At 62.2% G+C, this 26,127-nt stretch overlaps 1 protein-coding gene and 2 non-coding genes across 3 annotated transcripts; 1 reads left to right on the top strand and 2 right to left on the bottom strand.

Moving 5' to 3' along the window:
• Positions 1-493: 493 nt before the first annotated feature.
• On the top strand, positions 494-575 carry LOC128899750 (small nucleolar RNA SNORD45). The gene has a single exon (XR_008463159.1). It is a non-coding gene; the product is annotated as a small nucleolar RNA SNORD45 (small nucleolar RNA).
• A 14,086-nt stretch (positions 576-14,661) lies between these two features.
• On the bottom strand, positions 14,662-14,743 carry LOC128899749 (small nucleolar RNA SNORD45). The gene has a single exon (XR_008463158.1). It is a non-coding gene; the product is annotated as a small nucleolar RNA SNORD45 (small nucleolar RNA).
• Positions 14,744-17,331: 2,588 nt separating this feature from the next.
• LOC104305851 (medium-chain specific acyl-CoA dehydrogenase, mitochondrial) lies at positions 17,332-25,818 on the bottom strand. Its single transcript, XM_054179432.1, has 12 exons — positions 25,780-25,818; positions 25,071-25,170; positions 24,270-24,367; positions 23,699-23,768; positions 22,872-22,972; positions 22,705-22,785; positions 21,963-22,093; positions 20,953-21,061; positions 20,017-20,157; positions 19,681-19,776; positions 17,945-18,193; positions 17,332-17,539 (listed from the first exon to the last, which is right to left on the bottom strand). Exons 1-12 carry the CDS (start codon positions 25,801-25,803, stop codon positions 17,468-17,470), a joined length of 1,272 nt encoding a protein of 423 aa, XP_054035407.1. The 5' UTR covers positions 25,804-25,818; the 3' UTR covers positions 17,332-17,467.
• Between the last annotated feature and the right edge of the window lie 309 nt (positions 25,819-26,127).

The raw sequence follows: 26,127 nt of genomic DNA, 5'->3' as shown, positions 1-26,127 counted from the left end.
TGCCTGCAGCTGGCAGCAGAGCTGAGTTGGGGCTGCAGGTGCCAGGAGGCTTTGCCCCCCCGGGCCATTTCAGCAGCCCCCAGCTGGCTGCAGGGGGCAGAGTGGAGCTGCTGGCAGTGCCTAGGGTGTGCCCAGGAAGGTGCCCTGCTGCCCTCTGCTGTGTCTAACAGAGGCTCCCTTGCTGCTTTCTCAGGGAGTAGCAGCTGGCAGTGCAGAGCTGAAGCTGTGTGCCCAGGAGCTGCCCTGCTGAGCTGCTGGACCTTGGCACGGGACCTGGGAGGCCCAGGTCAGTGCTGCCTCAGACCCCTCTGTGCCCTGCTGGGGCTTGGCCTCCTCCCCCTGCAGCTTGTGCCTGACCCTGCTGCTCAGGAGTGCTCTGGGCTCCCTGCAGCTGGCCCTGGCTGCTGGGGCTGGCATCCAGGCCTGCTCTGTGCCCCTGGCTGGGGCTGGCAGTGTTGGCAGCTTGGGTGGCCCCAAGGCAGCAGCCTCCCTGGGTCAGTGATGATCCTTGGCATGTATTAGCTGATGCTAGCTGATGCCCAACCTCTTCAGCTCTAGAATTACTCTGAGGCCCAGGGAGCTGCAGGCCCTTGGGTTGCTGGCACCTTGGGGCCCTTGCTCAGCCAGGTGCCAGCTCTTAGCCCAGGCTGAGCAGAAGGAGCACAGCTGGGGCTCAAGGAGGTGCCCACAAAGCCTTCTGTTTCTTCCCCCAAAGGTTGCTTCCACTCCAGCCCTGCTGTGGACTTCTGCTCTGCCTTCCCTGGGGGAAGAGTTCAGCTCTGCCCTGTTCTTGTCTCACTTGCAGGGCTATGTCCAGCTCTGGAGCCCTCAGCACAGGAGGGACCTGGAGCTGCTGGAGAGGGTCTAGAAGACGCCCCCAAGAGGATCAGAGGCTGAGGAGCTGGGGCTGTACAGCCTGGGGAGGAGAAGGCCCCAGGGAGACCTCAGAGCAGCTCCCAGCCCCTGCAGGGGCTGCCGGAGGGCTGCCGAGAGGCTGCAGGAACAATGGTTTGGGCTGAGAGCAGAGCAGGTTGAGATTGGATGTGAGGAACAAGTTCTGCACCAAGAGGCTGCTGGAGCACTGCCACAGGTCTCCCAGGGAGGTGCTTGGGGCCATGCCTGGAGATATCCAAGGGAAGGCTGCACAGTGCCCTGGGCAGCCTGCTCCAGCTGAGGATGTCCCTGCTGGCTGCAGGGCTTGGACTGGGTGATCTTTGGAGCTCCCTTCCAGGCCAAAGCATTCCAGGCTTCCACAGTCTGGGTGCACAGGACAGGTGCCAGGAGCAGAGCAGAGCTGCTGCCCTGCAGGCAAAAGGCTTCCAGGGTGGCCCAGGGCAGCCTGCTGCAGCTGGGGCTCTCTGCTGGCTGCAGGGGCTTGGCGCTTGGGCGCTCCCTTCCAGCCCAAGCCTTTGCGTGGCTGTGAGCAGTGGAGAAGTCTCTGCACCAGAGGGGCTCTGGCAGAGGTCTCCCTCTCAGCACAGCAGCTCCTGGCACTCTGTCTTCTCCACTCCCAGGAAGGTTTCTTCTTCCTTTCCCCCCTGGCTGTCCTGCCCATCCTGTCCTGCCCATCCCTCTCTCCAGGCTCTCTTGCTCCAGGGTGGATCCTTGGCACTTTCAATAAAGATACCAACAACTGAAAATCCATCCACAATTTATTGATCCAGAGCTCTCCCCAGGAGCTTCTCTGCAGCAGAGCTCAAGGTTCAGGTTGGGGTTGGCCCTTCCCGCTGAGAGAAGCTCCAAACAGCTTCAGCAAGGCCAGAAGCTCACAGCCAGAGCTCCTTGGGCTTGGGAGAGGAGAGCCTGGTGTCAGCAATGCAGCTTGACCTCTGGCCACTCAGCAGAGGTGGCTGAGGCAGGAGGCGAGAGCTGAGCCTCTCCCCCAGACCTGGCTGTGCCCAGGATGTGCCCTGCTGCCTGGGGGCACCAGCTAGGGCAGCACTGCCAGGCCATGGCTATGCCACCACTGGGCAGTAGGGCAGAGAGGTTCCCCTGCTCCCCTGCTCAGCTCAGGCCACATCTGGAATCTTGTGTCCAGCTCTGGGCCCTCAGTTCCAGAAGAATCTCAGGGAGCTGCTGGAGAGAGTCCAGCCCAGAGGCACAGAGCTGCTGCAGGCAGTGGGAGATCTGCGAGGAGAGCCTGAGGCAGCTGAGGCCGGAGCCCAGAGCTGGAGGTGAGAGCCAGAGCCATGAGCCAGAGCCAAACCTGTGAGCTGGAGCTGAGAGCCAGAGCCTGGAGCTGCAGCCATGAGCCAGAGGTGAGAGCCAGAGGTGAGAGCCAGAGCCGGAAGCTGGAGCCATGAGCTGGAGTCGAGAGCCAGAGGCTTCCTGTGCCACTCACACAGCAGAAACTGTGCTGTGCCGCACCCTGAGAGCCGGCCCCCAGTCACAGGATCAGAGGATCACAGATGTCAGGGACTGGAAGGGACCCATAGATACAATCGAGTCAAAGCCCCTTGCCAGAGCAGGGTCATGCACTGTAGCTCAGGTCACACAGGAACACATCCAGGCAGGCCTTGAGCATCTCCAGAGAAGGAGACTCCACAGCCTCTCTGGGCAGCCTGCTCCAGTGCTTTGTGACCCTCCCAGTGTAGAAGTTCCTCCTGGTGTTGAGGTGGAACCTCCTGTGCTGCAGCTTACATCCATTGCCCCTTGTCCTGTCACAGGGAGCAAGTGAGCAGAGGCTGTCCCTGTCCCCTCCCTCTTGACCCCCAGCCCTCAGCTATTGATAGACATTGATCAGATCCCTCTCAGCCTTCCCCTCTCCAGACTGAACAGCCCCAGGGCTCTCAGCCTCTCCTTCCCAGGCAGTGCTGCAGTCCCTTCAGCATCCTCACAGCCCTCCCTTGGACTCTCCAGCAGATCCCTGTCCCTCCTGAACTGGGGAGCCCAGAACTGAAGGCAGTACTGAAGATGAGGGCAGAGCAGAGGGGGAGGAGAACCTCCCTGCATCTGTGTGGTAGTTTCAGGCTGTGCCTTTAAAATTCAGCTGCAGATTTCAAGCAGAAAAGTAGAAAAATATAAATAATTCACTCTTGGGTGTAAAAAGGAAAACGAAAGATTAAACAAATCCATTGGACAGAATGGTAGAGCAGCAGCTGTTCCATAACATCTTTCACATTTCGCTTCCATTCCCATTCCTTTTCTTCTGTGCTTTCTGCTTTGCTTGGGGAGATCAACAAGTGCTTCTGGCTGGCCTTGAGAGAAGATGAGAACACAACACTGCCTCTCCTGCTGACATGCCTTCCTTTTACCAAAGAGAAAGGGGAGGAGGTTTGGGGGGGGGGGGGGCAGTGGAACCAGAGGGTGCCAGGAGGGTTCTGTGCTATTTTCTGACTGTAAACACCTGTGTGACACTATAGCTCCACTGTAGCTCCTGTGTGCTCTGCACACATTCATTGCACTCTGGGGCAGAGTGCAGTTTGTGCATGCCAATACAGCTCCCATTGGCTTCCAGCTGACTCAGTTGCGCTTAGCTAATGGGAAGGGGGAACTGCAGGCCCCCACAGTCTGCTGGACACTCTCAATGCACCCCAGGACCCCATTGGCCTTCCTGGCCACTAGGGCACCGTGGCTGTCCCAGGCCTGTCTGGCCCTACCAATGCCCCATCTGTGGGGTGCAGGCAGCCTCCCAGGAGCTCTCTTGGAGCTGCTGCTTGTTCTGAGTGCTCTGGGCCATTTTGGTTCGATAGCCGCTCGGCACCGCTGCTTCGGGACAGCTCCGCTTGGTTTGAGAGCTTTCTGCTCGGCTCTTTGCCTTGCTTTCGGGGGTTTGCCGGTCAGGAGGAGTCCTGGTGGGCAGGGGTGCGGGCGGGACCGTGCTCTCATGAGCGGGAGCGGGAGCCTGCCGTCAGCGGCGGCAGGTTTCAATCCCGCCCAGGCTGTGCGCGCGGCGCCAGATTGGCTCCAGAGCCTTGCGGCTGCTTGCACAAAAAAAACATTGCCCCATGGTCGTCACTCGGACAAAGGGTAGAAAAACAGCATCTACCCAGACAGAGCTGTTTCATCAGCATGCTGCAGTCCAGGCTGCCAGCTGCAGAGAGTGCTTCAGCCTGGCACTTGGAATAGAGGGAGAGGGAGAGGAATGCTGTGTCAGGTGTGAGCAGGTGAACTTTCTCCTCAGCCTGGTGGCAGAGCTGAAGGACAAAGTGGCCGAGCTGAAGGAGGAGGTATCTAGGCTAAGGACAATAAGGGCAAGCGAAAGGGAGTTAGATTTGTGGGAGAAGGCTCTGCAGATCTCCCCTGTTGAGGGAAGGGTCCCTGGAAACGGGGAGGGATGGATAGAGGTCCCTGTATCCAGGTTCCCCAGTGGAGAAATCCACCCTGGCCCTCTCCTCCTCCTCCGCTGCCCTTGCATAATAAGTATGAGGCCCTGCAGGCCGAGGGCAGTGGGGATGAGAGGGCTGAGGAGCAGCCATCCAGAGGGGAGACTAAGGCCAAGCAGTCCCCACCAGCTGTAACAACCAGCTCTGGAGAGGAGCCTAAGGACAGGCCTAAGGCCAAGCGGTCCCCACCAGCTATAACAACCAGCTCGACTGTGGTGGTTTGGCCCTGGTCTGGAGGCCAGATACCCACCAAGCCGCTCTATCACTCCCCCTCTTAAGTGAAGAGGGGAAGAAGGGAAAGAAAATATAACAGAAGCCGGGGATAAGATAAGAGCAATTTAATAACACTAATGAGCAAATAGCAATAGACCGCGCGGAAGCAAAGAAAGCAGAGAGAGAGAGATGTTAGTCGCTACTTCCCATCAGCAGGACGGTGGTCGTCTCGGGAAGCAGGGCTCTCTAAGCTTGATGGTTCCTCAGGAGGATAAACGCCATAGACGAATCCCCACACTTCCTTCTTTCACTTCCTACTTATACCTGAGCTGACGTCATATGGTATGGAATACCTCTTTGGCCAGTCTGAGTCAGCTGGCTCAGCTGTGTCCCCTCCCAAGATTTTGCCCACCCCTCAATGTACTCCTGGGGCAGGGAAATGTTGAAAGGACACAGCTTGAATACTGGATTTAGCTGTAGCCAAAACACTGCTGTGTTATCAACTACTGCTGAAAAAAGAAACAAAACACCACAGCACTAGAACAATACTGCGAGGAGAATTAACTCCAGCTCAGTTCAACCCAATACAATCTCCACCCCTTATTCCATACCATTTACATCATGCTCAGGTTCTACACATTTCCATGCACTTAGCCATCTCATTTGATTCTTACACCAAAACAACAAAAGGAAAAGCTTCTTGCTTACATTCACAACCCGATCTACATACTTAAACTATCTCAATACTCCAACATATAAAGACTTATATCAATGTCTCAGTCCTTCATATGTCACTTGGGATTATTCAAGACAGGAGATGCAGGATATTCTGTTCTTAGACACCAACTCTAGCTGGTCCCAACCGCTGTGTCACTCTTGATCTTTGCAAACCTTCATCAGTCTGGGTTCTTCCTAATTCATTACTTTCTGCAACATGCAACTCACATTATTCACATTCCAAATCACCTTTCCCCCAGTGTTAGATCCCTTTGAGGCACACACTGAGTCTCCCCATTTCTTTTCATTACCCACCAAGTACATCCAGGCCCCTGAGCAAAGACAATCCCACGCATGGGTTTGCCTTTCCCCATGGGAGGAGCAACCCACACTGCCTTTCCTAGCCACTTCCCCATGTGTACTACAGGGACTTTATCCCCCCCCACAGTGTGCAAGGGTTCTGTTTGGGCAGGACCAGGACGGTTAGCAGATCCTCGAGAATTAACCAGCCAAGTGGCTTCTGCTAAATTTACATCCCAGTGCCTCCATGCTCCATTACCCAATGCTTTCAACATAGTCTTTAACAGTCCATTGTATCTTTCAACCTTCCCAGAGGCCTGTGGGTGGTAGGGAATGTGATACACCCACTCGATGCCATGTTTCTTGGCCCAGGAGCTAACGGTATTGTTTCTGAAGTGAGTCCCATTGTCAGATTCGATTCGCCAAACACTGCTGTGTTATCAACTACTGCTGAAAAAAGAAACAAAACACCACAGCACTAGAACAATACTGCGAGGAGAATTAACTCCAGCTCAGTTCAACCCAATACATCCACAAAGAAAAGGAGAAGGGTTATAGTTGTTGGGGACTGTCTCCTGGGAGGTACTGAGGGACCCATATGTTGTCCTGACCCATCCCACAGGGAGGTCTGCTCCCTACCCGGGGTGCGGGTAAGGGACTTTGCAAGGAGAATCCCCAAGCTGATCCATCCCTCTGACTATTACCCTCTGCTGGTAATACAGGCTGGGAGTGATGAGATTGACAAGAAGGGCACCAGGGCAATTATGAAGGAGTTCAGGGCCCTTGGACAATTGATTGATGGGGCAGGAGCTCAAGTAGTGTTCTGCTCAGTTCCCTCAGTGGCAGGGGAGTACACTGAGAGGAACAGAACCCACACCATCAACAATTGGCTCAGGGGATGGTGCCAGCAGCGGAACTTTGGCTTCTTTGATCATGGGGCAACTTTTACAGCACCCGACCTGCTGGGTCCTGATGGGGTGCATTTATCTAGAAGGGGCAAGAGAGTCCTAGCACTAGAGTTGGCAGGGCTCATTAGGAGGGCTTTAAACTAGGTCTGAAGGGGGTGGGTGAGGATATCGGTCCCTCTGCAGAGGAAAGAGTAGGGCACAAGGTAGGGTCAGTTGAGAGGTCGGGAGCCCAGCTGCAGTGCATGCACACCAATGCAGGCAGCCTGGGCAATAAGCAAGAGGAGCTGGAGGTCCTGGTCCACCAGGGTGACTATGATGTAGTCACCATCTCAGAAACATGGTGGGACAACAGGCACGATTGGAGTGCTGCACTGGGGGGTACAGGCTCTTTAGGAGAGACAGGTGAGGGAGAAGAGGAGGAGGGGTGGCTCTGTATATTAGGGAGATACTTTCTGCCTCAGAACTTGAGGTGCGCCGTTATTGCCTCCAGGATAATCTGCTCCATCACTTTCCCTGGCACTGAGGTCAGGCTGACTGGCCTGGAGTTTCCAGGTTCCTCCATCCGTCCCTTCTTGTGGATGGGGACCACATTGGCCAGTTTCAGTCATCTGGGACCTCTCCAGTGAGCCAGGACTGGAGGAAAATGATGGAGAGCGGCTTGGCCAGCTCATCTGCCAGCTCTCTCAGCACCCTAGGATGGATCCCATCTGGTCCCATGGACTTATGGGTGTCCAAGTGGCTCAGCAGGTCCCGGACTAATTCCTCATGGATTTCTGGGGCATCACACTGCTCCCCCACCCTATTACCCAGCTCAGGAGGCCACTCATCCTGGACTCCTACCTTGCTGTTAAACATCGAGGCAAAGAAGGCATTCAGGACCTCAGCCTTTTCCTCATCTTCACTCACCGTGTTCCCCTCCAGGTCCAGTAAGGAGTGGAGGTTCTTCTTGCCCTTCTTTTTAGCATTGATATATTTGTAAAATTGCTTTTTATTATCTTTCACAGAGGTGGCCAGTTTCAGTTCCAACTGGGCCTTTGCCTCTCTAATTTTATTCCTACATAATCTAACCACTTCCTTGAACATACCTGGAGAAGCCTTCCCCTCCTTCCAAAGGTGACACAGCCTCTTTTTTCCCCTTAAATCCTCCAGGAGCTGCTTGCTCACCCAGGCCCAGAGCCTTCCCCGCCGGCTCATCTTTCGGCACATGGGAACCGCCAGTTCCTGTGCCTTCAAGAGCTCCTGTTTGAAGCAGCTCCAACCCTCCTGGACCCCTCGGTTCATGAGGGTTGGTACCCAGGGAACTTTACTAATAAGTTTCTTAAAGAGGCTGAAGTTTGCCCTCCTGCAGTCCAAGGTGAAGGTTCTGTTGGTGCTCCTCCCTATCTCCCTGCAGATTGAAAACTTCACTATCTGGTGGTCACTGCACCCTAGGCAGCCTCCCACGGTCACATCTCCCACCAGCCCTTCCCTATTGGAGAGCAGCAGGTCAAGCAGAGCCTGTCCCCTGGTAGGCTCACTTAACAGCTGCGTCAGGAAGCAATCCTCTATCCGCTCCAGGAATCTTCTGGACTGCCTTCTCTCTGCTGAATTAAGTTCCCAGCAGATATCTGGCAGGTTGAAGTCCCCCACGAGGACAAGTTCTGATGATCTTGAGACAGCCTCCAGTTGTTTGTAGAATAATTCATCAGCCTCCTCATCCTGGTTGGGTGGTCTATAACAGACTCCCACCAGGATGTCAGATTTGTTAGGCTGCCCTCTGATTTTAACCCACAGGCTCTCAATTCCCTCATCTTCCACCTCAAGTTCTGAGGCAGAAAGTATCTCCCTAATATACAGAGCCACCCCTCCTCCTCTTCTCCCTCGCCTATCCCTCCTAAAGAGCCTGTAGCCCCCCAGTGTAGCACTCCAATCGTGCCTGTTGTCCCACCATGTTTCTGAGATGGCAACTATATCATAGTTGCCCTGGTGGATTAGGACCTCCAGCTCATCTTGATTATTGCCTAGGCTGGGTGCATTGGTGTACATGCACTGCAGCTGGGCTCCTGACCTCTCAATTGACCCTACCTTGTGCCCTACTCTTACCTCTGCAGAGGGACCGATGTCTTCATTTAGGAAGGGCAGGTCCTGCCTCTCCAGCCTGATCTCCTTCTATGATCAGGTGACCCGTCTGGTGGACGTGGGGAGGCCTGTGGATGTGGTCTACCTGGACTTCATCAGGGCCTTTGACACCGTCCCCCACAGTAAACTGCTGGCTAAGCTGTCAGCTCGTGGTTTGGACAGCAGCGCTCTGAGCTGGGTTAGGAACTGGCTGAAGGGCCGAGCCCAGAGAGTGGTGGTGAATGGTGCCACAGCCAGCTGGCAGCCAGGCACCAGTGGCGTCCCCCAGGGATCAGTGCTGGGCCCCATCCTCTTTAACATCTTCATTGATGGTATGGATGAGGGGGTTGAGTCAGTCATCAGCAAGTTTGCAGATGACACCAAGTTGGGAACAGATGTTGGTCAGTTAGAGGGTGGAAAGGCTCTGCAGAGGGACCTCGACTGACTGGACAGATGGGCAGAGTCCAACGGGATGGCATTTAATAAGTCCTGCCCCATCGATCAATTGTCCAAGGGCCCTGAACTCCTTCTTAATCGCCCTGGTGCCCTTCTTGTCAATCTCATCACTCCCAGCCTGTATTACCAGGAGAGGGTAATAGTCAGAGGGATGGATCCGCTTGGGGATTCTCCTTGCAAAGTCCCTTACCCGCGCCCCGGGCAGGGAGCAGACCTCCCTGTGGGATGGGTCGGGACAACATATGGGTCCCTCAGTACCTCCCAGGAGACAGTCCCCAACAACTATACCCCTTCTCCTTTTCTTTGTGGAGCTGGTTGTTACAGCTGGTGGGGACTGCTTGGCCTTAGTCTCCCCTCTGGATGGCTGCTCCTCAGCCCTCTCACCCCCACTGCCCTCGGCCTGCAGGGCCTCATACTTATTATGCAAGGGCAGCGGAGGAGGAGGAGAGGGCCGGGGTGGATTTCTCCACTGGGGAACCTGGATACAGGGACCTGTATCCATCCGTCCCTGTTTCCAGGGACCCTTCCCTCAACAGGGGAGATCTGCAGAGCCTTCTCCCACAAATCTAACTCCCTTTCATAGAATACATAGAATAAACCAGGTTGGAAGAGACCTTCAAAATCATCGCGTCCAACCCATCAACCAATCCAACACCGCCCAAGCAACTAACCCACGGCACCAAGCACCCCGTCAAGTCTTCTCCTAAAACCCTCCAGTGATGGCGACTCCACCACCTCCCCAGGCAGCCCATTCCAATGGGCAATCACTCTTTCTGTATAGAACTTTTTTCTAACATCCAGCCTGAACCTCCCCTGGCGCAGCCTGAGACTGTGTCCTCTTGTTCTGGTACTGCTTGCCTGGGAGAAGAGACCAACATCCGTCTGTCTACAACCTCCCTTCAGGTAGTTGTAGAGAGTAATAAGGTCACCCCTGAGTCTCCTCTTCTCCAGGCTAAGCAACCCCAGCTCCCTCAGCCTCTCCTCATAGGGCTTATGTTCCAAACCCCTCACCAACTTTGTTGCTCTTCTCTGGACTCGTTCCAGCAAGTCAACCTCCTTCCTAAACTGAGGGGCCCAGAACTGGACACAGGACTCGAGGTGCGGCCTAACCAGTGCAGTGTACAGGGGCAGAATAACCTCTCTGCTCCTGCTGGCCACACTGTTCCTGATGCAGGCCAGGATGCCATTGGCCCTCTTAGCTGCCTGGGCACACTGCAGGCTCATGTTCAGTCTACCGTCAACCAGCACCCCCAGGTCCCTCTCAGCCTGACTGCTCTCCAGCCACTCTGACCCCAGCCTGTAGCTCTGCATGGAGTTGCTGTGGCCAATGTGCAGAACCCGGCACTTGGATGTGTTAAATCTCATGCCGTTGGACTCTGCCCATCTGCCCAGCCTGTCGAGGTCCCTCTGCAGAGCCTCTCTACCCTCCAGCAGATCAACTCCTGCCCCCAGCTTGGTGTCGTCAGCAAATTTACTGATGATGGACTCGATGCCCTCGTCGAGATCATCAATAAAGATGTTAAAGAGCATGGGGCCCAGCACTGATCCCTGGGGCACACCACTGGTGACTGGCTGCCAGCTGGATGTGGCACCATTCACCACCACTCTCTGGGCTCGGCCCTCCAGCCAGTTCCTAACCCATCGCAGTGTGCTCCCATCCAAGCCATGGGCTGACAGCTTGGCCAGGAGTTTGCTATGGGGAACGGTGTCAAAGGCCTTGCTGAGGTCCAGGTAGACTACATCCACAGCCTGCCCCACATCCACCAGGCGGGTCACCTGATCATAGAAGGAGATCAGGTTGGTCAGGCAGGACCTGCCCTTCCTAAACCCATGCTGGCTGGGCCTGATCCCTTGGCCATCCTCTAAGTGTTGTGTGATTGCACTCAGGATGACCTGCTCCATAATCTTTCCTGGCACTGAGGTCAGGCTGACAGGCCTGTAATTCCCTGGCTCATCCAACTGGCCCTTCTTGTGGATGGGTACCACGTTGGCCAGCTTCCAGTCATCTGGGATCTCTCCAGTGAGCTTTCCCTTATTGTCCTTAGCCTAGATACCTCCTCCTTCAGCTCGGCCACTTTGTCCTTCAGCTCTGCCACCAGGCTGAGGAGAAAGTTCACCTGCTCACACCTGACACAGCATTCCTCTCCCTCTCCCTCTATTCCAAGTGCCAGGCTGAAGCACTCTCTGCAGCTGGCAGCCTGGACTGCAGCATGCTGATGAAACAGCTCTGTCTGGGTAGATGCTGTTTTTCTACCCTTTGTCCGAGTGACGACCATGGGGCAATGTTTTTTTTGTGCAAGCAGCCGCAAGGCTCTGGAGCCAATCTGGCGCCGCGCGCACAGCCTGGGCGGGATTGAAACCTGCCGCCGCTGACGGCAGGCTCCCGCTCCCGCTCATGAGAGCACGGTCCCGCCCGCACCCCTGCCCACCAGGACTCCTCCCGACCGGCAAACCCCCGAAAGCAAGGCAAAGAGCCGAGCAGAAAGCTCTCAAACCAAGCGGAGCTGTCCCGAAGCAGCGGTGCCGAGCGGCTATCGAACCAAAATGGCCCAGAGCACTCAGAACAAGCAGCAGCTCCAAGAGAGCTCCTGGGAGGCTGCCTGCACCCCACAGATGGGGCATTGGTAGGGCCAGACAGGCCTCGGACAGCCACGGTGCCCTAGTGGCCAGGAAGGCCAATGGGGTCCTGGGGTGCATTGAGAGTGTCCAGCAGACTGTGGGGGCCTGCAGTTCCCTCTTCCCATTAGCTAAGCGCAACTGAGTCAGCTGGAAGCCAATGGGAGCTGTATTGGCATGCACAAACTGCACTCTGCCCCAGAGTGCAATGAATGTGTGCAGAGCACACAGGAGCTACAGTGGAGCTATAGTGTCACACAGGTGTTTACAGTCAGAAAATAGCACAGAACCCTCCTGGCACCCTCTGGTTCCACTGCCCCCCCCCCCCAAACTTCCTCCCCTTTCTCTTTGGTAAAAGGAAGGCATGTCAGCAGGAGAGGCAGTGTTGTGTTCTCATCTTCTCTCAAGGCCAGCCAGAAGCACTTGTTGATCTCCCCAAGCAAAGCAGAAAGCACAGAAGAAAAGGAATGGGAATGGAAGCGAAATGTGAAAGATGTTATGGAACAGCTGCTGCTCTACCATTCTGTCCAATGGATTTGTTTAATCTTTCGTTTTCCTTTTTACACCCAAGAGTGAATTATTTATATTTTTCTACTTTTCTGCTTGAAATCTGCAGCTGAATTTTAAAGGCACAGCCTGAAACTACCACACAGATGCAGGGAGGTTCTCCTCCCCCTCTGCTCTGCCCTCATCTTCAGTACTGCCTTCAGTTCTGGGCTCCCCAGTTCAGGAGGGACAGGGATCTGCTGGAGAGTCCAAGGGAGGGCTGTGAGGATGCTGAAGGGACTGCAGCACTGCCTGGGAAGGAGAGGCTGAGAGCCCTGGGGCTGTTCAGTCTGGAGAGGGGAAGGCTGAGAGGGATCTGATCAATGTCTATCAATAGCTGAGGGCTGGGGGTCAAGAGGGAGGGGACAGGGACAGCCTCTGCTCACTTGCTCCCTGTGACAGGACAAGGGGCAATGGATGTAAGCTGCAGCACAGGAGGTTCCACCTCAACACCAGGAGGAACTTCTACACTGGGAGGGTCACAAAGCACTGGAGCAGGCTGCCCAGAGAGGCTGTGAGTCTCCTTCTCTGGAGATGCTCAAGGCCTGCCTGGATGTGTTCCTGTGTGACCTGAGCTACAGTGCATGACCCTGCTCTGGCAAGGGGCTTTGACTCGATTGTATCTATGGGTCCCTTCCAGTCCCTGACATCTGTGATCCTCTGATCCTGTGACTGGGGGCCGGCTCTCAGGGTGCGGCACAGCACAGTTTCTGCTGTGTGAGTGGCACAGGAAGCCTCTGGCTCTCGACTCCAGCTCATGGCTCCAGCTTCCGGCTCTGGCTCTCACCTCTGGCTCTCACCTCTGGCTCATGGCTGCAGCTCCAGGCTCTGGCTCTCAGCTCCAGCTCACAGGTTTGGCTCTGGCTCATGGCTCTGGCTCTCACCTCCAGCTCTGGGCTCCGGCCTCAGCTGCCTCAGGCTCTCCTCGCAGATCTCCCACTGCCTGCAGCAGCTCTGTGCCTCTGGGCTGGACTCTCTCCAGCAGCTCCCTGAGATTCTTCTGGAACTGAGGGCCCAGAGCTGGACACAAGATTCCAGATGTGGCCTGAGCTGAGCAGGGGAGCAGGGGAACCTCTCTGCCCTACTGCCCAGTGGTGGCATAGCCATGGCCTGGCAGTGCTGCCCTAGCTGGTGCCCCCAGGCAGCAGGGCACATCCTGGGCACAGCCAGGTCTGGGGGAGAGGCTCAGCTCTCGCCTCCTGCCTCAGCCACCTCTGCTGAGTGGCCAGAGGTCAAGCTGCATTGCTGACACCAGGCTCTCCTCTCCCAAGCCCAAGGAGCTCTGGCTGTGAGCTTCTGGCCTTGCTGAAGCTGTTTGGAGCTTCTCTCAGCGGGAAGGGCCAACCCCAACCTGAACCTTGAGCTCTGCTGCAGAGAAGCTCCTGGGGAGAGCTCTGGATCAATAAATTGTGGATGGATTTTCAGTTGTTGGTATCTTTATTGAAAGTGCCAAGGATCCACCCTGGAGCAAGAGAGCCTGGAGAGAGGGATGGGCAGGACAGGATGGGCAGGACAGCCAGGGGGGAAAGGAAGAAGAAACCTTCCTGGGAGTGGAGAAGACAGAGTGCCAGGAGCTGCTGTGCTGAGAGGGAGACCTCTGCCAGAGCCCCTCTGGTGCAGAGACTTCTCCACTGCTCACAGCCACGCAAAGGCTTGGGCTGGAAGGGAGCGCCCAAGCGCCAAGCCCCTGCAGCCAGCAGAGAGCCCCAGCTGCAGCAGGCTGCCCTGGGCCACCCTGGAAGCCTTTTGCCTGCAGGGCAGCAGCTCTGCTCTGCTCCTGGCACCTGTCCTGTGCACCCAGACTGTGGAAGCCTGGAATGCTTTGGCCTGGAAGGGAGCTCCAAAGATCACCCAGTCCAAGCCCTGCAGCCAGCAGGGACATCCTCAGCTGGAGCAGGCTGCCCAGGGCACTGTGCAGCCTTCCCTTGGATATCTCCAGGCATGGCCCCAAGCACCTCCCTGGGAGACCTGTGGCAGTGCTCCAGCAGCCTCTTGGTGCAGAACTTGTTCCTCACATCCAATCTCAACCTGCTCTGCTCTCAGCCCAAACCATTGTTCCTGCAGCCTCTCGGCAGCCCTCCGGCAGCCCCTGCAGGGGCTGGGAGCTGCTCTGAGGTCTCCCTGGGGCCTTCTCCTCCCCAGGCTGTACAGCCCCAGCTCCTCAGCCTCTGATCCTCTTGGGGGCGTCTTCTAGACCCTCTCCAGCAGCTCCAGGTCCCTCCTGTGCTGAGGGCTCCAGAGCTGGACATAGCCCTGCAAGTGAGACAAGAACAGGGCAGAGCTGAACTCTTCCCCCAGGGAAGGCAGAGCAGAAGTCCACAGCAGGGCTGGAGTGGAAGCAACCTTTGGGGGAAGAAACAGAAGGCTTTGTGGGCACCTCCTTGAGCCCCAGCTGTGCTCCTTCTGCTCAGCCTGGGCTAAGAGCTGGCACCTGGCTGAGCAAGGGCCCCAAGGTGCCAGCAACCCAAGGGCCTGCAGCTCCCTGGGCCTCAGAGTAATTCTAGAGCTGAAGAGGTTGGGCATCAGCTAGCATCAGCTAATACATGCCAAGGATCATCACTGACCCAGGGAGGCTGCTGCCTTGGGGCCACCCAAGCTGCCAACACTGCCAGCCCCAGCCAGGGGCACAGAGCAGGCCTGGATGCCAGCCCCAGCAGCCAGGGCCAGCTGCAGGGAGCCCAGAGCACTCCTGAGCAGCAGGGTCAGGCACAAGCTGCAGGGGGAGGAGGCCAAGCCCCAGCAGGGCACAGAGGGGTCTGAGGCAGCACTGACCTGGGCCTCCCAGGTCCCGTGCCAAGGTCCAGCAGCTCAGCAGGGCAGCTCCTGGGCACACAGCTTCAGCTCTGCACTGCCAGCTGCTACTCCCTGAGAAAGCAGCAAGGGAGCCTCTGTTAGACACAGCAGAGGGCAGCAGGGCACCTTCCTGGGCACACCCTAGGCACTGCCAGCAGCTCCACTCTGCCCCCTGCAGCCAGCTGGGGGCTGCTGAAATGGCCCGGGGGGGCAAAGCCTCCTGGCACCTGCAGCCCCAACTCAGCTCTGCTGCCAGCTGCAGGCACAGCCAGGAGCAGTCCCCAGCCTACTGCTGGCCCTCATCCAGCAAACCTGGCCCCAGGGCTCCCAGAGCCCCGCCCTGAGCTCCCCCAGACCCTCCCCTCGAGCCCCCCTTCAGCCCTAGCTGAGAGCAGCCCTGGCCAGCAGGCAGCACAGCCCCCAGCCCCTGCTCTCCCCACCCCTGGGGGGGTTCCTCTGGCTCCCCAGCAGGGCCCTGCCCAGCCCCCACTCCCCTGCTGCCTTCCCCTGGCCCCAAGGCAGCCAACCTGCCCCCAGCAGGCTGCACCAGCACAGCCCAGGGAGGGCTTCTGATAAGCTCCCTGCCCGGCACGGGTCGGGGGGGCACCCTGGGGCCGCTGCTCCTGCAGGGGAGGGGACAGGGAATGCAGCCAGGCTCTGGGGCACAACAAGCAGCAGAGCTTCAAGCCCCAGCTGAGAGGATAGAACCCAAAGCTGCCCGGGGCAGTCCCTGGCCAGCAGCAGCCTGTGCCTCAGAGCAACCCCAGACCGAAGCGCTCGGCAGCAGCTGGCAGCAGCTGCTCCACGCCAAGAAGCATCAGGGACCCAGGGAGGCCTCCCGCAGCCAGCCCTGCCCCGGGCCCTGCTCTGGCTCCCAGCGGCTCTGCTCCGCCCGCACTCACCCGGGGCCTGCCCGCGGCCTACGGCCCTGCTCCTCTCGCCCGGCCCCAGGGCCTCCTCCGCCCGCACCGAGCCCCGGGCGGAGCCCAAGCTGCCGCCGGCGGCCCCGGGCAGCAGCAGCCGGAGAGCAGGCGGCGGGGTCGGGGTCGCCACAACGGCAGCGCCGCCCGCAGCTCTCCGCCGCCATCCCCGCCGGTGCGGCCGGGCTCGGCTCGGCCCGGGGCTCCCCGCCGGTGCGGCCGGGCTCGGCTCGGCCCGGGGCTCCCCGCCGGTGCGGCCGGGCTCGGGGCTCCCTGCCACTGCCGCCAAAGCGACCCCGGCCGGGTCCTACCTGCGCCGCGCGGCGGCCGCGGGAAAGAGGCACGCGGCTGCGGGGCGGGGCCGAAGGGACCCGGCTCAGGTCCCCGGCAGGGCTGCCCGTGGCGTTCGCCTGAGCCGCGCTGCTAGGCGCAGCTCCGAAGGGCCCTCGGGACCCGGTGTTCAGGACGGACTGCCCTGGGCGCGCGAAGGCCCCGGAGCAGGGGGGAGGGGTCCGGCGCGGGCAGCGCCGGCCGCCGGGGGCGTGTCCCGCCAATCGACGGCGCTGCCGCCGCGGGAGCTGCGGGCGAGGCTGTGCCGCTGACGGGCGGCGGGGCCGGGCCGGGCTCGGAGCTCGGCTGCCGTAGCCCTGCCGGTTGTGCTCCTGGCCGCGCTCTCCTCCCTGCCCCCGGACGCCCCCGCAGGGCTCCTTGCCCGGCAGCGCTGCCGGCTCCGTTGCCGCGGGGCTGCCTGCCAGCAGCTCCATCCCTCGGCTGCACCCCGCGGGGGCTGCTCCTTGCCCGGGGCAGAGCTCTGCCTGACCCCAGCCGCTCCGGGGCTCTCTGAGAGCCAGGAGCAGCGCAGGCGGTGCCGAGCGCTGCCCGGGCTGGAGCCGGAGGAGCTGCGGCCCCTGCGGAGAAGCCTCTCGGGCAGCGCGGCTGAGGCTGTGTCCCTGCTGGCTGTGGAGCCGCTGTGAGCGGGAGGCCTCCTGCTGGGGAGGCAGCACAGAGCTCCCCCGGGGCTGGCGCTGCTGGGGCTGCCTGGCTGCCACAGCGCCCCGAGGCAGCTCCAGGGCTGGGGACAGAGCCCGGGCTCGGGGCCGCCAGAGCTCTCTCTGAGAGGATGTCCTTGCGCCAGTGGTGCCCAGAGCCCAGCTGCTGGCCCCGAGGGGCTCCTGGGGGAGCAGAGCGGCTCCTGGCAGCTGCCCCCAGGGGGGACCCCCCCACAGAGCCGGGGCCCGAAGAAGGCAATCAGCATTTTGCTCCTGTTTTAATCAGAGGTGCACTGGGCAGGGGCTTAGCTCTGCTGCCAGCCCCGGCCAGAGCTGTGCCTGGACAGAGAGCAAGGCCAGAGCCCAAGCGGTGCCCTGGCAGCCCACAGCTGCCCAGCAGGCACCGAGGTCGGCAGCCAGGGTAGCCAGGTAGCCAGGGGCAGGCACAGCTCCATCCTGTGCACAGGGCTGGGGCTGGGACACAAAAGGCTTTCTCCAGGCCTCTGCTGGCCCTGAGCAAGGCCCCCAGAGCCCTGCCCTGGGCACAGGCAGCCTGCAGCAGCCCCAGCCCTGCCCCAGGCCTCTCCTCAGCCCTTGAACTTGCCCAGGTGCTCCCGAGCTATGATCAGCCTCTGGATCTGGGCAGTGCCCTCATACATCTGCCAAGGGAAGGGGCAGAAGAGTCAGCTGAGCAGCTCCCCACAGCCCGGCAGCTGCTGCCACAGCTGGGACCCTGCCCTGCACCCCCAGGCTGCAGCAGCAGCTGCAGGGCAGCAAAGGGGACAGCAGCCAGCGAGAGCTGAGGCCTGCAGAGAGCAAGGGCAGACCTGAGGGCAGCCAGGGGCAGGGTTCAGGGCAGGACTTGGGGGCAGGGCTCAGCAGCAGGGCAGGGTTTAGGGCAGCCAGGGGCAGGGCTGAGGGCAGGGTTGAGGGCAGCCAGCGGCAGGGCTGAGAGCAGCCAGGGGCAGGGCTGAGGGCAGCCAGGGGCAGGACTCAGGGGCAGCCTGTCCCCCCCAGCTGTGCCAGGCAGCCTCCCCGCAGGTCCCCTGCTGCCCTGCACTCACCTGGTAGATTTTGGCATCTCTCATCAGCTTCTCCACAGGGTACTCAGTGTTGAAGCCGTTGCCCCCAAAGATCTGCACTGCATCTGCAGCCACCTGGTTGGCCACGTCGCCGGCGAAGGCCTTGGCGATGGAGGCCTGGAAGGTGTTCCTGCGGCCGGCGTCCACCTCCCAGGCAGCTCTCTGGTAGCCCAAGCGAGCCAGCTCCACCTTCATGGCCATCTCAGCCAGCAGGAAGGACACTGCCTGGTGCTGCCACGGGGACACCGAAGCCCCTGAGCGCCCAGCCCGGGGCCTGGCCCAGCACAGCACAGCAGAGGCTGCTCTGGGGCTGCCTTCTGTGCCTGGGCTGGCAGCAGGCTCTGGGCTGCAGCTGAGTTCTGCAGGGCTGTGTCGTAGTTTGGGCTGGGTGCCCTCTGCTACAGGGGTGTTTCCTGTGTCCAGAAGTCCATCCCAGTGGGTGGACTCAGGAAATTAGGTATTTCTACCATAATCCCTTGCACCACTATAAATTTTGCGGTGGGGTCTGGCACTTCCTCTTTCCTTCCCTCTCCGAGACTTGGTAACTGGGGGAGAGATCTCCCGGCCATGGGCCTGATTGGGCCCAAGGCCACAGGGGGATGGGCAGTCTCAGGCCTGGCCAGCTGAGACTAGCCCAGCAGAGGGAGGGGGAAGAAGGAGCCCTGGGGGTTTTGGATGCACCCTCAGGTGGGGTTTGGGGTCTTCCTGGGTTTACTTTGGTTCCTTTCTTGTCACCATGTTTCCTTTTGTGCACACTCACTGTTCTCTATTTAAACTCTCCACTACTTTTGCAATCAGTTTGTCTGAGTCGTTATTTCTGCCTGTGGTGGGGAGGGGGTCGGCCCCAACCCATTACAGGCTGGCAGCAGGCTCTGGGCTGCACTGAGCCTGACTGCCAGGGGCTGAGCTCTGCAGCACAGGAATGCAACCTGGGATGCTGCAGCTGAGCTTTAGTGCTCTGAGCTGTGGGTCTGGCTCACTGCTGGCTCCTGGGGGGCAGAAGGCTCCCAGGAGACCTGAGTGTGGCCCTGCAGGGGGCTACAGAGAGCTGAGAGGAACTGCTTAGGATGCCAGGGAGGGATTGGGGGGGGGAATGGACCCCAGCTGGAGCAGGGTGGGTGTGGGCTGGACATGAGGAAAAAGCTCTTCCCCATCGGGGGGGAGGCACTGGCAGGGGGTGCCCAGGGCCTGCTGGAAGCTCTCCAGGCCAGGCTGGATGTGGTTCTGGGCATCCTGATCCAGGAGGAAGCGACCCTGCCCCTGGCAGGGGGTTGGCACCGGGTGGTCCTTGAGGGCTCTGCCAGCCCTGGCAATGCCCTGAGCCCATGAGTGCTGCCCCTGCCCCCCGCAGGGCTGTGCCCGGCCCTGGGTTGGGGCTCGCTGGCTCTGGGCTGCTCTGTCCCCCAGAGGCTTCTGCCCCCCATAGACCTCTCCTGGCTGCAGCTGAAGAGCTCAGCCCTGCCCTGGCAGCACAGCAGCCTCAGGGGCCTGGCCCAGAGCTGTCTCTGAGCAGCAGGGGCCAGAGGAGCAGCCCAGGAGCTGCTGCAGCGCTGCCTCGGCCCAGCCGGGGCCGAGCTGTGCCCTGGGGCAGCCCGGCAGGGGCAGAGCTGTGCCAGAGCTCCCTGCTGAGAGCCAGGGCACAGCCGTGGGGGCTCCCTGCTGGCACAGCTGGCAGAAGGCAGCCCCTGGCCCCCTGCCTCTGCAGGCTCTGCTCTCACCTCCACCAGCAGCTTCCCGAAGGTTTTCCTCTCCAGAGCATATTTGGTGGCTTCGTCCAGCGCCCTCCGAGCCAAGCCCACGGCCCCGGCTGCCACCTGCAGGGACAGGGCAGAGCCTCAGCACCGGCACCGCCGGACAGCGCCCCCGGGAGAGCTCCCCCGGGACAGCAGCCCCGGGACAGCTTCCCCGGGAGAGCACCCCCGGGAGAGCACCCCCGGGAGAGCACCCCCGGCACAGCTCCCCCCGGGAGAGCAACCCCGGGAGAGCACCCCCGGCACAGCTCCTCCGGCACAGCTCCTCCGGCACAGCTGCCCGGGGCCGTGCCTGGCACCCACCGGCGGCCTGGTCTTGTCGAAGGCTCCCATGGCGATTTTGAAGCCTGCTCCCTCTGCTCTCAGGACGTTCTCCTGGGGCACTCTCACATCCTCAAAGACAATGCCCCTGGTGTCCGAGCAGCGCTGGCCCATGTTCAGCTCCTGCGGGGGGCAGGGGGCGGAGGGGCAGCTCGCTGGGGCTGCCGAGGGGCAGCACGGTGCCAGCGCCTCAGCGGCCCCCGGGCACCAGCCCTGAGCTTTCTGGGCTGCTCTCTGCCCAAGGGCTTCAGTTCCAGCTCCAGTTCCCTCCCCAGCCCCAGTTCTGCCTTCCCCCAGCCCGCCCTGGAGCTGGGCAGGATCCTTCCTCTGCCTGGGGCTCAGTCCCGGGGCTGTGCCCAGCTGGGCTCTGTGCCAGGGCTGGCAGAGGCAGGACAGAGCCCCCCGGGGCGGGCAGCAGGGAGCTGCAGCTGTGCCCACAGCAGGGCGGGAGGGAGATGGGCAGCGGCCGCCCAGGGCCCTGCCTGCTGCCCGGGGCTGAGCTTTGGCTGCCACCCGACTGCTGCTTCCCTGCCGGCCCCAGCATGGCCCCAGCCCTGTGCCCCCCGAGGCCTCTTCCCTGGGCAGGAGCAGCTGAGGGCACAGCACTCAGGGGGCTGTGGCTGCAGCTCTGCCCCTTGCTGCTGGCACCGCCTGGCACCGCTTGGGGCTCCAAGGTGCTTCTGGCAGCTGTGCCAGGCCAGCTGCCTTCAGCTCCTGCTGAGGGATCCCTGCCCTGGGCCCACCCAAGGCTCCCAAGGGAGCCTCTTGCCCCTGTGCTGGGCAGTGCCAAGCTCCCTGCAGGTGGGCACGGGCCGGGGGCACTGCCCCAAGGCCTCTCCTCTCAAGGCAGCTGGGGGCCTGCTTGGGTGAGACGCCAAGAGCGGCTCCTGGGCTGGCAGGGCCGGGCCTGCTCCTCACCTTCCTGCCAACCTGGATGCCAGGGCTGTTGGCCTCCACAATGAAGCCAGTGAAGGCTTTGCCTGCAGGAGCCTTGGGGTCTGGGTGGGTGCGAGCCAGCAGGAAGTACCTGGGGGGAAGCAGAGGGCAGGGGGCAGCAGCTCCCCAGCCAGAGGCTGCTCCAGCTGAGGCTCCAGGCAGGCAGTCTGTGCCTGAGAGAGCAGCCCTGGGCCCTGGACCCTGGACCCTTGCCCTAGAGCTGCAGGGCAGTGCCAGTGCAGCCCTCACTGCAGGAGCCCAGAGCTGCTGCAGCTCCCTGGCAGCAGCAGGCCAAGGCTCTGCCCCCCCGCAGCTGTGCCAAGGATGCAGCTTGCAGCTGGCTCCAGGGGCACCAAAGGAAGCTGCTGAGAGCAGAGAGGCTCCAGGGGCCACTGGGGACCTGCTGGCAGCCTCCTGCCTGCACAGCTCTGGGGCTGAGCCCAAGGGGGGAGGATTTGCTGTGGCTCCAGCGGTGCCCAGAGGCACCAGGGAGGTCCTCTGATGGCTCTGCCTGGGCTGAGGCCATGGGGGGGAGGAAAAGCAGCTGGAGATGGGAAGGGGGAAACCTTTTCCCCTTGGCTGGCAAAGAATGAAGGAGCTGGGGAGGAGCAAGGGTTGGGAGGTGGTGGAGCAGGCTTGGGCTCGCAGCAGGAGCAGCTCAGCCCCCAAGCCCACATCCCCCAAGCCAGGCCTGGGGCTGGGCAGAGCCTCCTGAGCTCTGTGCAGGAGCTCTCTACGCTGCTGCCCTGCCCTGAGGAGCAAGAGAACTGCCTGGGGCCGGCAGCATCAGCCCCTGAGAGCCTCTGCGGGGGGCAGATGGCAGCTCCCGGCCCAGGTCCCTCTGCAGGCGGCGCCGAGCTGAGTGCTGGCTGCAGGGTGCTGGGGCCCCAGGGCCGGGGCAGAGGCTGCCAGGGCCAGCAGGCTGTGCCTCGGGGCCAGAGCTGGGTGCCCAGCAGGCACAGGGCAGCTGCCCCAGGCAGAAGCCTACACACCAGTTGGCTTTGCCCCCGTTGGTGATCCACATCTTCTGCCCATTGATGATGTATTCATCTCCCTTCTTCTCGGCCCTGGTCTGGATGCCAGCCACGTCAGAGCCCGCCCCAGGCTCTGTTACACAGTAGGCCTGGAGAGAGGCAGAGCAGAAGCCTCAGCAGCAGAGGCTGAGCTGAGGCAGCCTCCAGCCGCTGCAGCAGCCCCGGGCTGGGCTGGGACAGCCTGCACTCAAGTGCCTGCAGGAGCCCAAGGGGCTGTAACCGGAGCCCCAGCAGCTGCCTGGGCGAGGATCCGGCCCCGGGGGGATCATTGCCCTCAGAAATCCACAGGGATGCTGAGAATGGGCTTTGGAAGCCGGCCAGGAGCAGCCTGGAGCTTGTCCCAGGCCCTGGGCTGGGAGCTGAGCAGCTCCAAGCCTGGCAGCAGCAGCCCGGGAGAGGCTCTGGGGGCTCCCTGCTCTGCCCCCGAGGAGCCTCAGCTGGGCAGCTCCGGAGGCCCTGCCCAGGGCTCTCTGCTCCCTGCTGGCTCCCAGGCAGCCCCGGGGGAAGGGTTCGGCCCCAGCCCTGCAGCTCTGGGCCCATCCCTGAACCTCCCTGCAGCCGCTGTGGGAGGGGGCAGCAGAGGCTCTGCCCTGCAGGAGGGACTCAGGACGGCTGCAAGCAGCCACTCAGCATCCCCTGCCTGTGGCCTCGGTGCCGGCAGCGGCCAGGGGCAGGCTGCAGGGCTCTGGGCTGTACTCACACACATCAGAGGCTCCTCTGTCATCCTGCCCAGGTACTTCTTCTGCTGCTGCTGGTTGCCTGCAATGATCACTGGCATTTGCTGCAAGGGAACACTGAGAGCATGAACCCAGCTCGGGCATGGGCCCAGGAGGTGGGGGGGGGGAGGCAGGAGCAGGCAGTACTCACCCCCAGGGAGTTGGCCTCGATGGCAGTCTGGACCCCAGTGCAGCCATAAGCCAGCTCCTCGGTGATCAGGCAAGCATCAAAGGTGCCCAGGCCCAGCCCCCCTGCAGGGGAAGGGTGGCAGCGACTGAGGGCAGCTCCCAGGGGAGCCCTCTGAGTGCCCCCAGCCCCTCAAGTGCTTCCCAGCCCCTCTGAGTGCCTCCCAACCCCGAGTGCCCCCAGCCAGGAGTGCTCCACAGCAGAGGGTCACAGAGTGCTGAGCCTGGGAGGGACCTCCAGAGGCCCCCATGGGCACCCAGGGCAGGGCTGCCAGGGCCACGTCAGGGGGGGCTGGGAAGGCTCCAGGGCAGGAGGCTCCACAGCCTCACTCCACGGAAGTTTCTCCTCCTGCCCAGGTGGCAGCTCCTGGGCTCCAGCTTGGCCTCCCTGCCCCCTGCCCTCTCCCTGGGCACCACCAGACAGGGCCTGGCCCCTTCCTCTTGCCCCCCACCCCTCAGCTCTTCCCAGCCCCTGGCCAGGTCCCGTCCCAGCCCTCTCCTCCCCAGACTCCACAGCCCTAAGGGCTCTCAGCCCTCCCTCCCAGGGAGCCGCTCCAGCCCCCCCCAGCATCTCCCCAGCCCCTGCTGGGCTGTCTCCAGCAGCAGCTTCCCCCTGCAGGGCCTGGCCCCTGCCTGCCCCCAGCCAGCCCCAGCCCAGCTGGCTGTAGAGAGCTGTGCCAGGGCCAGAGGGGCTGCCAGGGGGCACAGCATGGCAGGGACGCAGCCCTGGGCTCTGGACAGCTCCTGCAGAGCCCCTGGGGGGCAGAGGAAGGGCCCCAGGGGTTTGCTCACCACAGCTCTCTGGGATGTGAGAGTTCATCAGGCCAAGCTCCCAGGCTCGTTTGATGAGGGGCACAGGGTACTGGCAGAGAGAGGGCAGGGCAGGCAGCACTCAGCATGGGGCACAGCCTGCCCGTGCCAGGGGCAGCTGGGGGCTGCTCTGTTCCCCCCCCCAAGGGCTGCTCTGTTCCCCCCCCCCCCAGGGCTGCTCTGTTCCCCCCCCCCCAGGGCTGCTCTGTGCCCCCCCCCAGGGCTGCTCTGTGCCCCCCCCCCCCCAGGGCTGCTCTGTGCCCCCCCCCCAGGGCTGCTCTGTGCCCCCCCCCCCAGGGCTGCTCTGTGCCCCCCCCCAGGGCTGCTCTGTGCCCCCCCCCCCCAGGGCTGCTCTGTGCCCCCCCCCCCCGGGCTGCTCTGTGCCCCCCCCCCCAGGGCTGCTCTGTGCCCCCCCCCAGGGCTGCTCTGTGCCCCCCCCCCCCAGGGCTGCTCTGTTCCCCCCCCCCCAGGGCTGCTCTGTCCCCCCCCCCCCCCAGGGCTGCTCTGTTCCCCCCCCCCAGGGCTGCTCTGTGCCCCCTGCAGGCAGCTTTACCTCTCCAGTCCTGTCGTACTCAGCAGCCACAGGAATGATCTCCTCCAGGGCAAACTTCCGAGCCGTGGCCTGGAACTCCTTCTGCTCCTCAGTCAGCTCTGCCAGGCCAGCCCTGGGCACAGCACAGTCACCAGGGCTGCCAGCCCAGCAGGCAGGGCCCAGCCCAGCAGGCAGAGTGGGTCAGCCGCCCCTGGCTGCCCGGAGAAAGCCTCCTCAGAGCCCTCCCCGACCCCCCGGGGCCCCCACGGCCTCCCCACCGAGGCACCCCCAGAGCAGGGCACCAGAGTGGGCAGTGCCAGGGCAGCTGCAGTGCAGTGCCCCGCGCCAGGAGCTGTGCCTGGCTGAAGGAGGGCAGCAGGAGCTGGAGGCAGAGCGATGCTGCTGCTGTGCCCATTCTGGCTGCTCAGCTCCAGCACCTGGCTGTGCCCCACAGTGGCTGCAGTGCCCTCTGGAGCGGCCCAGGGGCAGGGGAACCTCTGCCTGCCCTGGCCCTGTGCCCAAGCCCAGCTCAGGCCACAGGCAGCCACCGGAGCGCTGCAAAAGCCAAGCTGGGGACAGCTCCTGCAGGTAGCTCTGGCAGCCCAGCAGCTCCAGCCAGAGCCTGGCCGAGGGCAGGAGCAGCTCCCCCAGAGCCCCCCCAGGCCTGGCTGCCCTCAGCCGGCAGGGAAGGACTTTGGGGCTCCCAAAGCTGTGAGAGCAGCAGAGAAAGCTGCCCGGAGCCAAGGCCTGCCCTGGGCACTGCCAGGGAGCTGCAGCACAGTTGAGCTCTGTCCCTGCCCCTTGCCCAGCCTCAGCACTCACCGAAGCTGAAGCCAGCCCCAGCTGTGCTGCTGTGCACATCTGGAGCAGCTCTGCTGGTCAGGGATCTCCATCCTTGCCCTGCCACAGCTCGCAGCACCTGCTGGGGACAGCAGAGCCGGGGGGGGGCATCAGAGGCTGGGGACAGCAGAGCCGGGGGGGGTGATCAGAGGCTGGGGACAGCAGAGCCGGGGTGGGGTCAGAGGCTGGGGACAGCAGAGCTGGGGAGGGGTCAGAGGCTGGGGACAGCAGAGCCGGGGGCGGTGCTGGGGGACACTGAACTGCCCCTGGGGACTCTGCTGCCGCCCTGGGGACACAGAACTGTCCTGGGACTCTGCTGCCGTCCTGGCTCTCCGCCGCTGGCCGCTTCCTCCCTGTCCTTTCGCCCTTCACCTTTCCCCCACTGCGGCGCTGCCTGTGCCGGGAGCAGCCCCGGGCGGAGCCATCGGAGCTCCGGCGGCCGCCGCCCGCAGCCGAGGCAGCTCCGGCTCCTGGCGGCGCAGCTGCCGCCCCCGGGGTCGCCTCCAGGCCCTGTCCTGCACTGGGTCGAAGCCTTCCGGGCTCGGAGCTGGCGGCGCTCGGCCGGACCCCGACCCCGGCGGCCGCGGCGAGACCCTCCCCAGCCCTGCTTCGGCGGTGCCCCGAAGCCTCCTGCGGCCCTTCCCGTCCCGCCCCGGCTGCCCCCAGCCCCCGGGGATCTCCTCGGCCTCACCCGGCCGGCTCCGAACGCTGCCATCTCGGGGAGGTCGCTAGGCGGCCGCGGAGGCTCTCGGCCGTGCCCCGCTGGGCGGCGCCGGGGGCGGCTCCGGGGCGGTCACGAGAGCGGCTCCGGGGCGCTACGGAGGGCAGGTCCCGGTCCCGTCCGCTCCGCTCGGCCCTGGCTCTCCGCCTCCCGCCGCTCCTCGGCGCCTCCGCCCTGCTCTGCTGCCGGCCCCGGGCAGTCCCCGGGGGCTGCTCCCCGCCCGCGGCTCGGCACCGCCGCCCGCTCCCCGCTGTCCCCTCCGGGCCGCTCCGAGCTGTCCCCGGAGGCGGGGAAAGGGAAATTTGCATCCAGGAATTT

The sequence above is a fragment of the Dryobates pubescens genome, unplaced genomic scaffold (genome assembly GCF_014839835.1).
Source record: "Dryobates pubescens isolate bDryPub1 unplaced genomic scaffold, bDryPub1.pri scaffold_54_arrow_ctg1, whole genome shotgun sequence".
Classification (NCBI taxonomy): domain Eukaryota; kingdom Metazoa; phylum Chordata; class Aves; order Piciformes; family Picidae; genus Dryobates; species Dryobates pubescens.
The sequence above is the reverse complement of the archived record's forward strand: the minus strand, read 5'-3'. Positions and strand labels throughout refer to the sequence as shown.

Bases quoted from the DNA above. Each gene is read 5' to 3' on its own strand.
- LOC104305851 (XM_054179432.1), bottom strand. From the start codon at position 25,803: ATGGCAGCGTTCGGAGCCGGCCGG. The intron at 22,786-22,871 runs GTGAGTACTGCC...GTTCCCTTGCAG, and splicing joins TCGAGGCCAACTCCCTGGGG to CAAATGCCAGTGATCATTGC. The intron at 17,540-17,944 runs GTGAGTGCAGGG...TTCCCTTGGCAG, and splicing joins GAGATGCCAAAATCTACCAG to ATGTATGAGGGCACTGCCCA.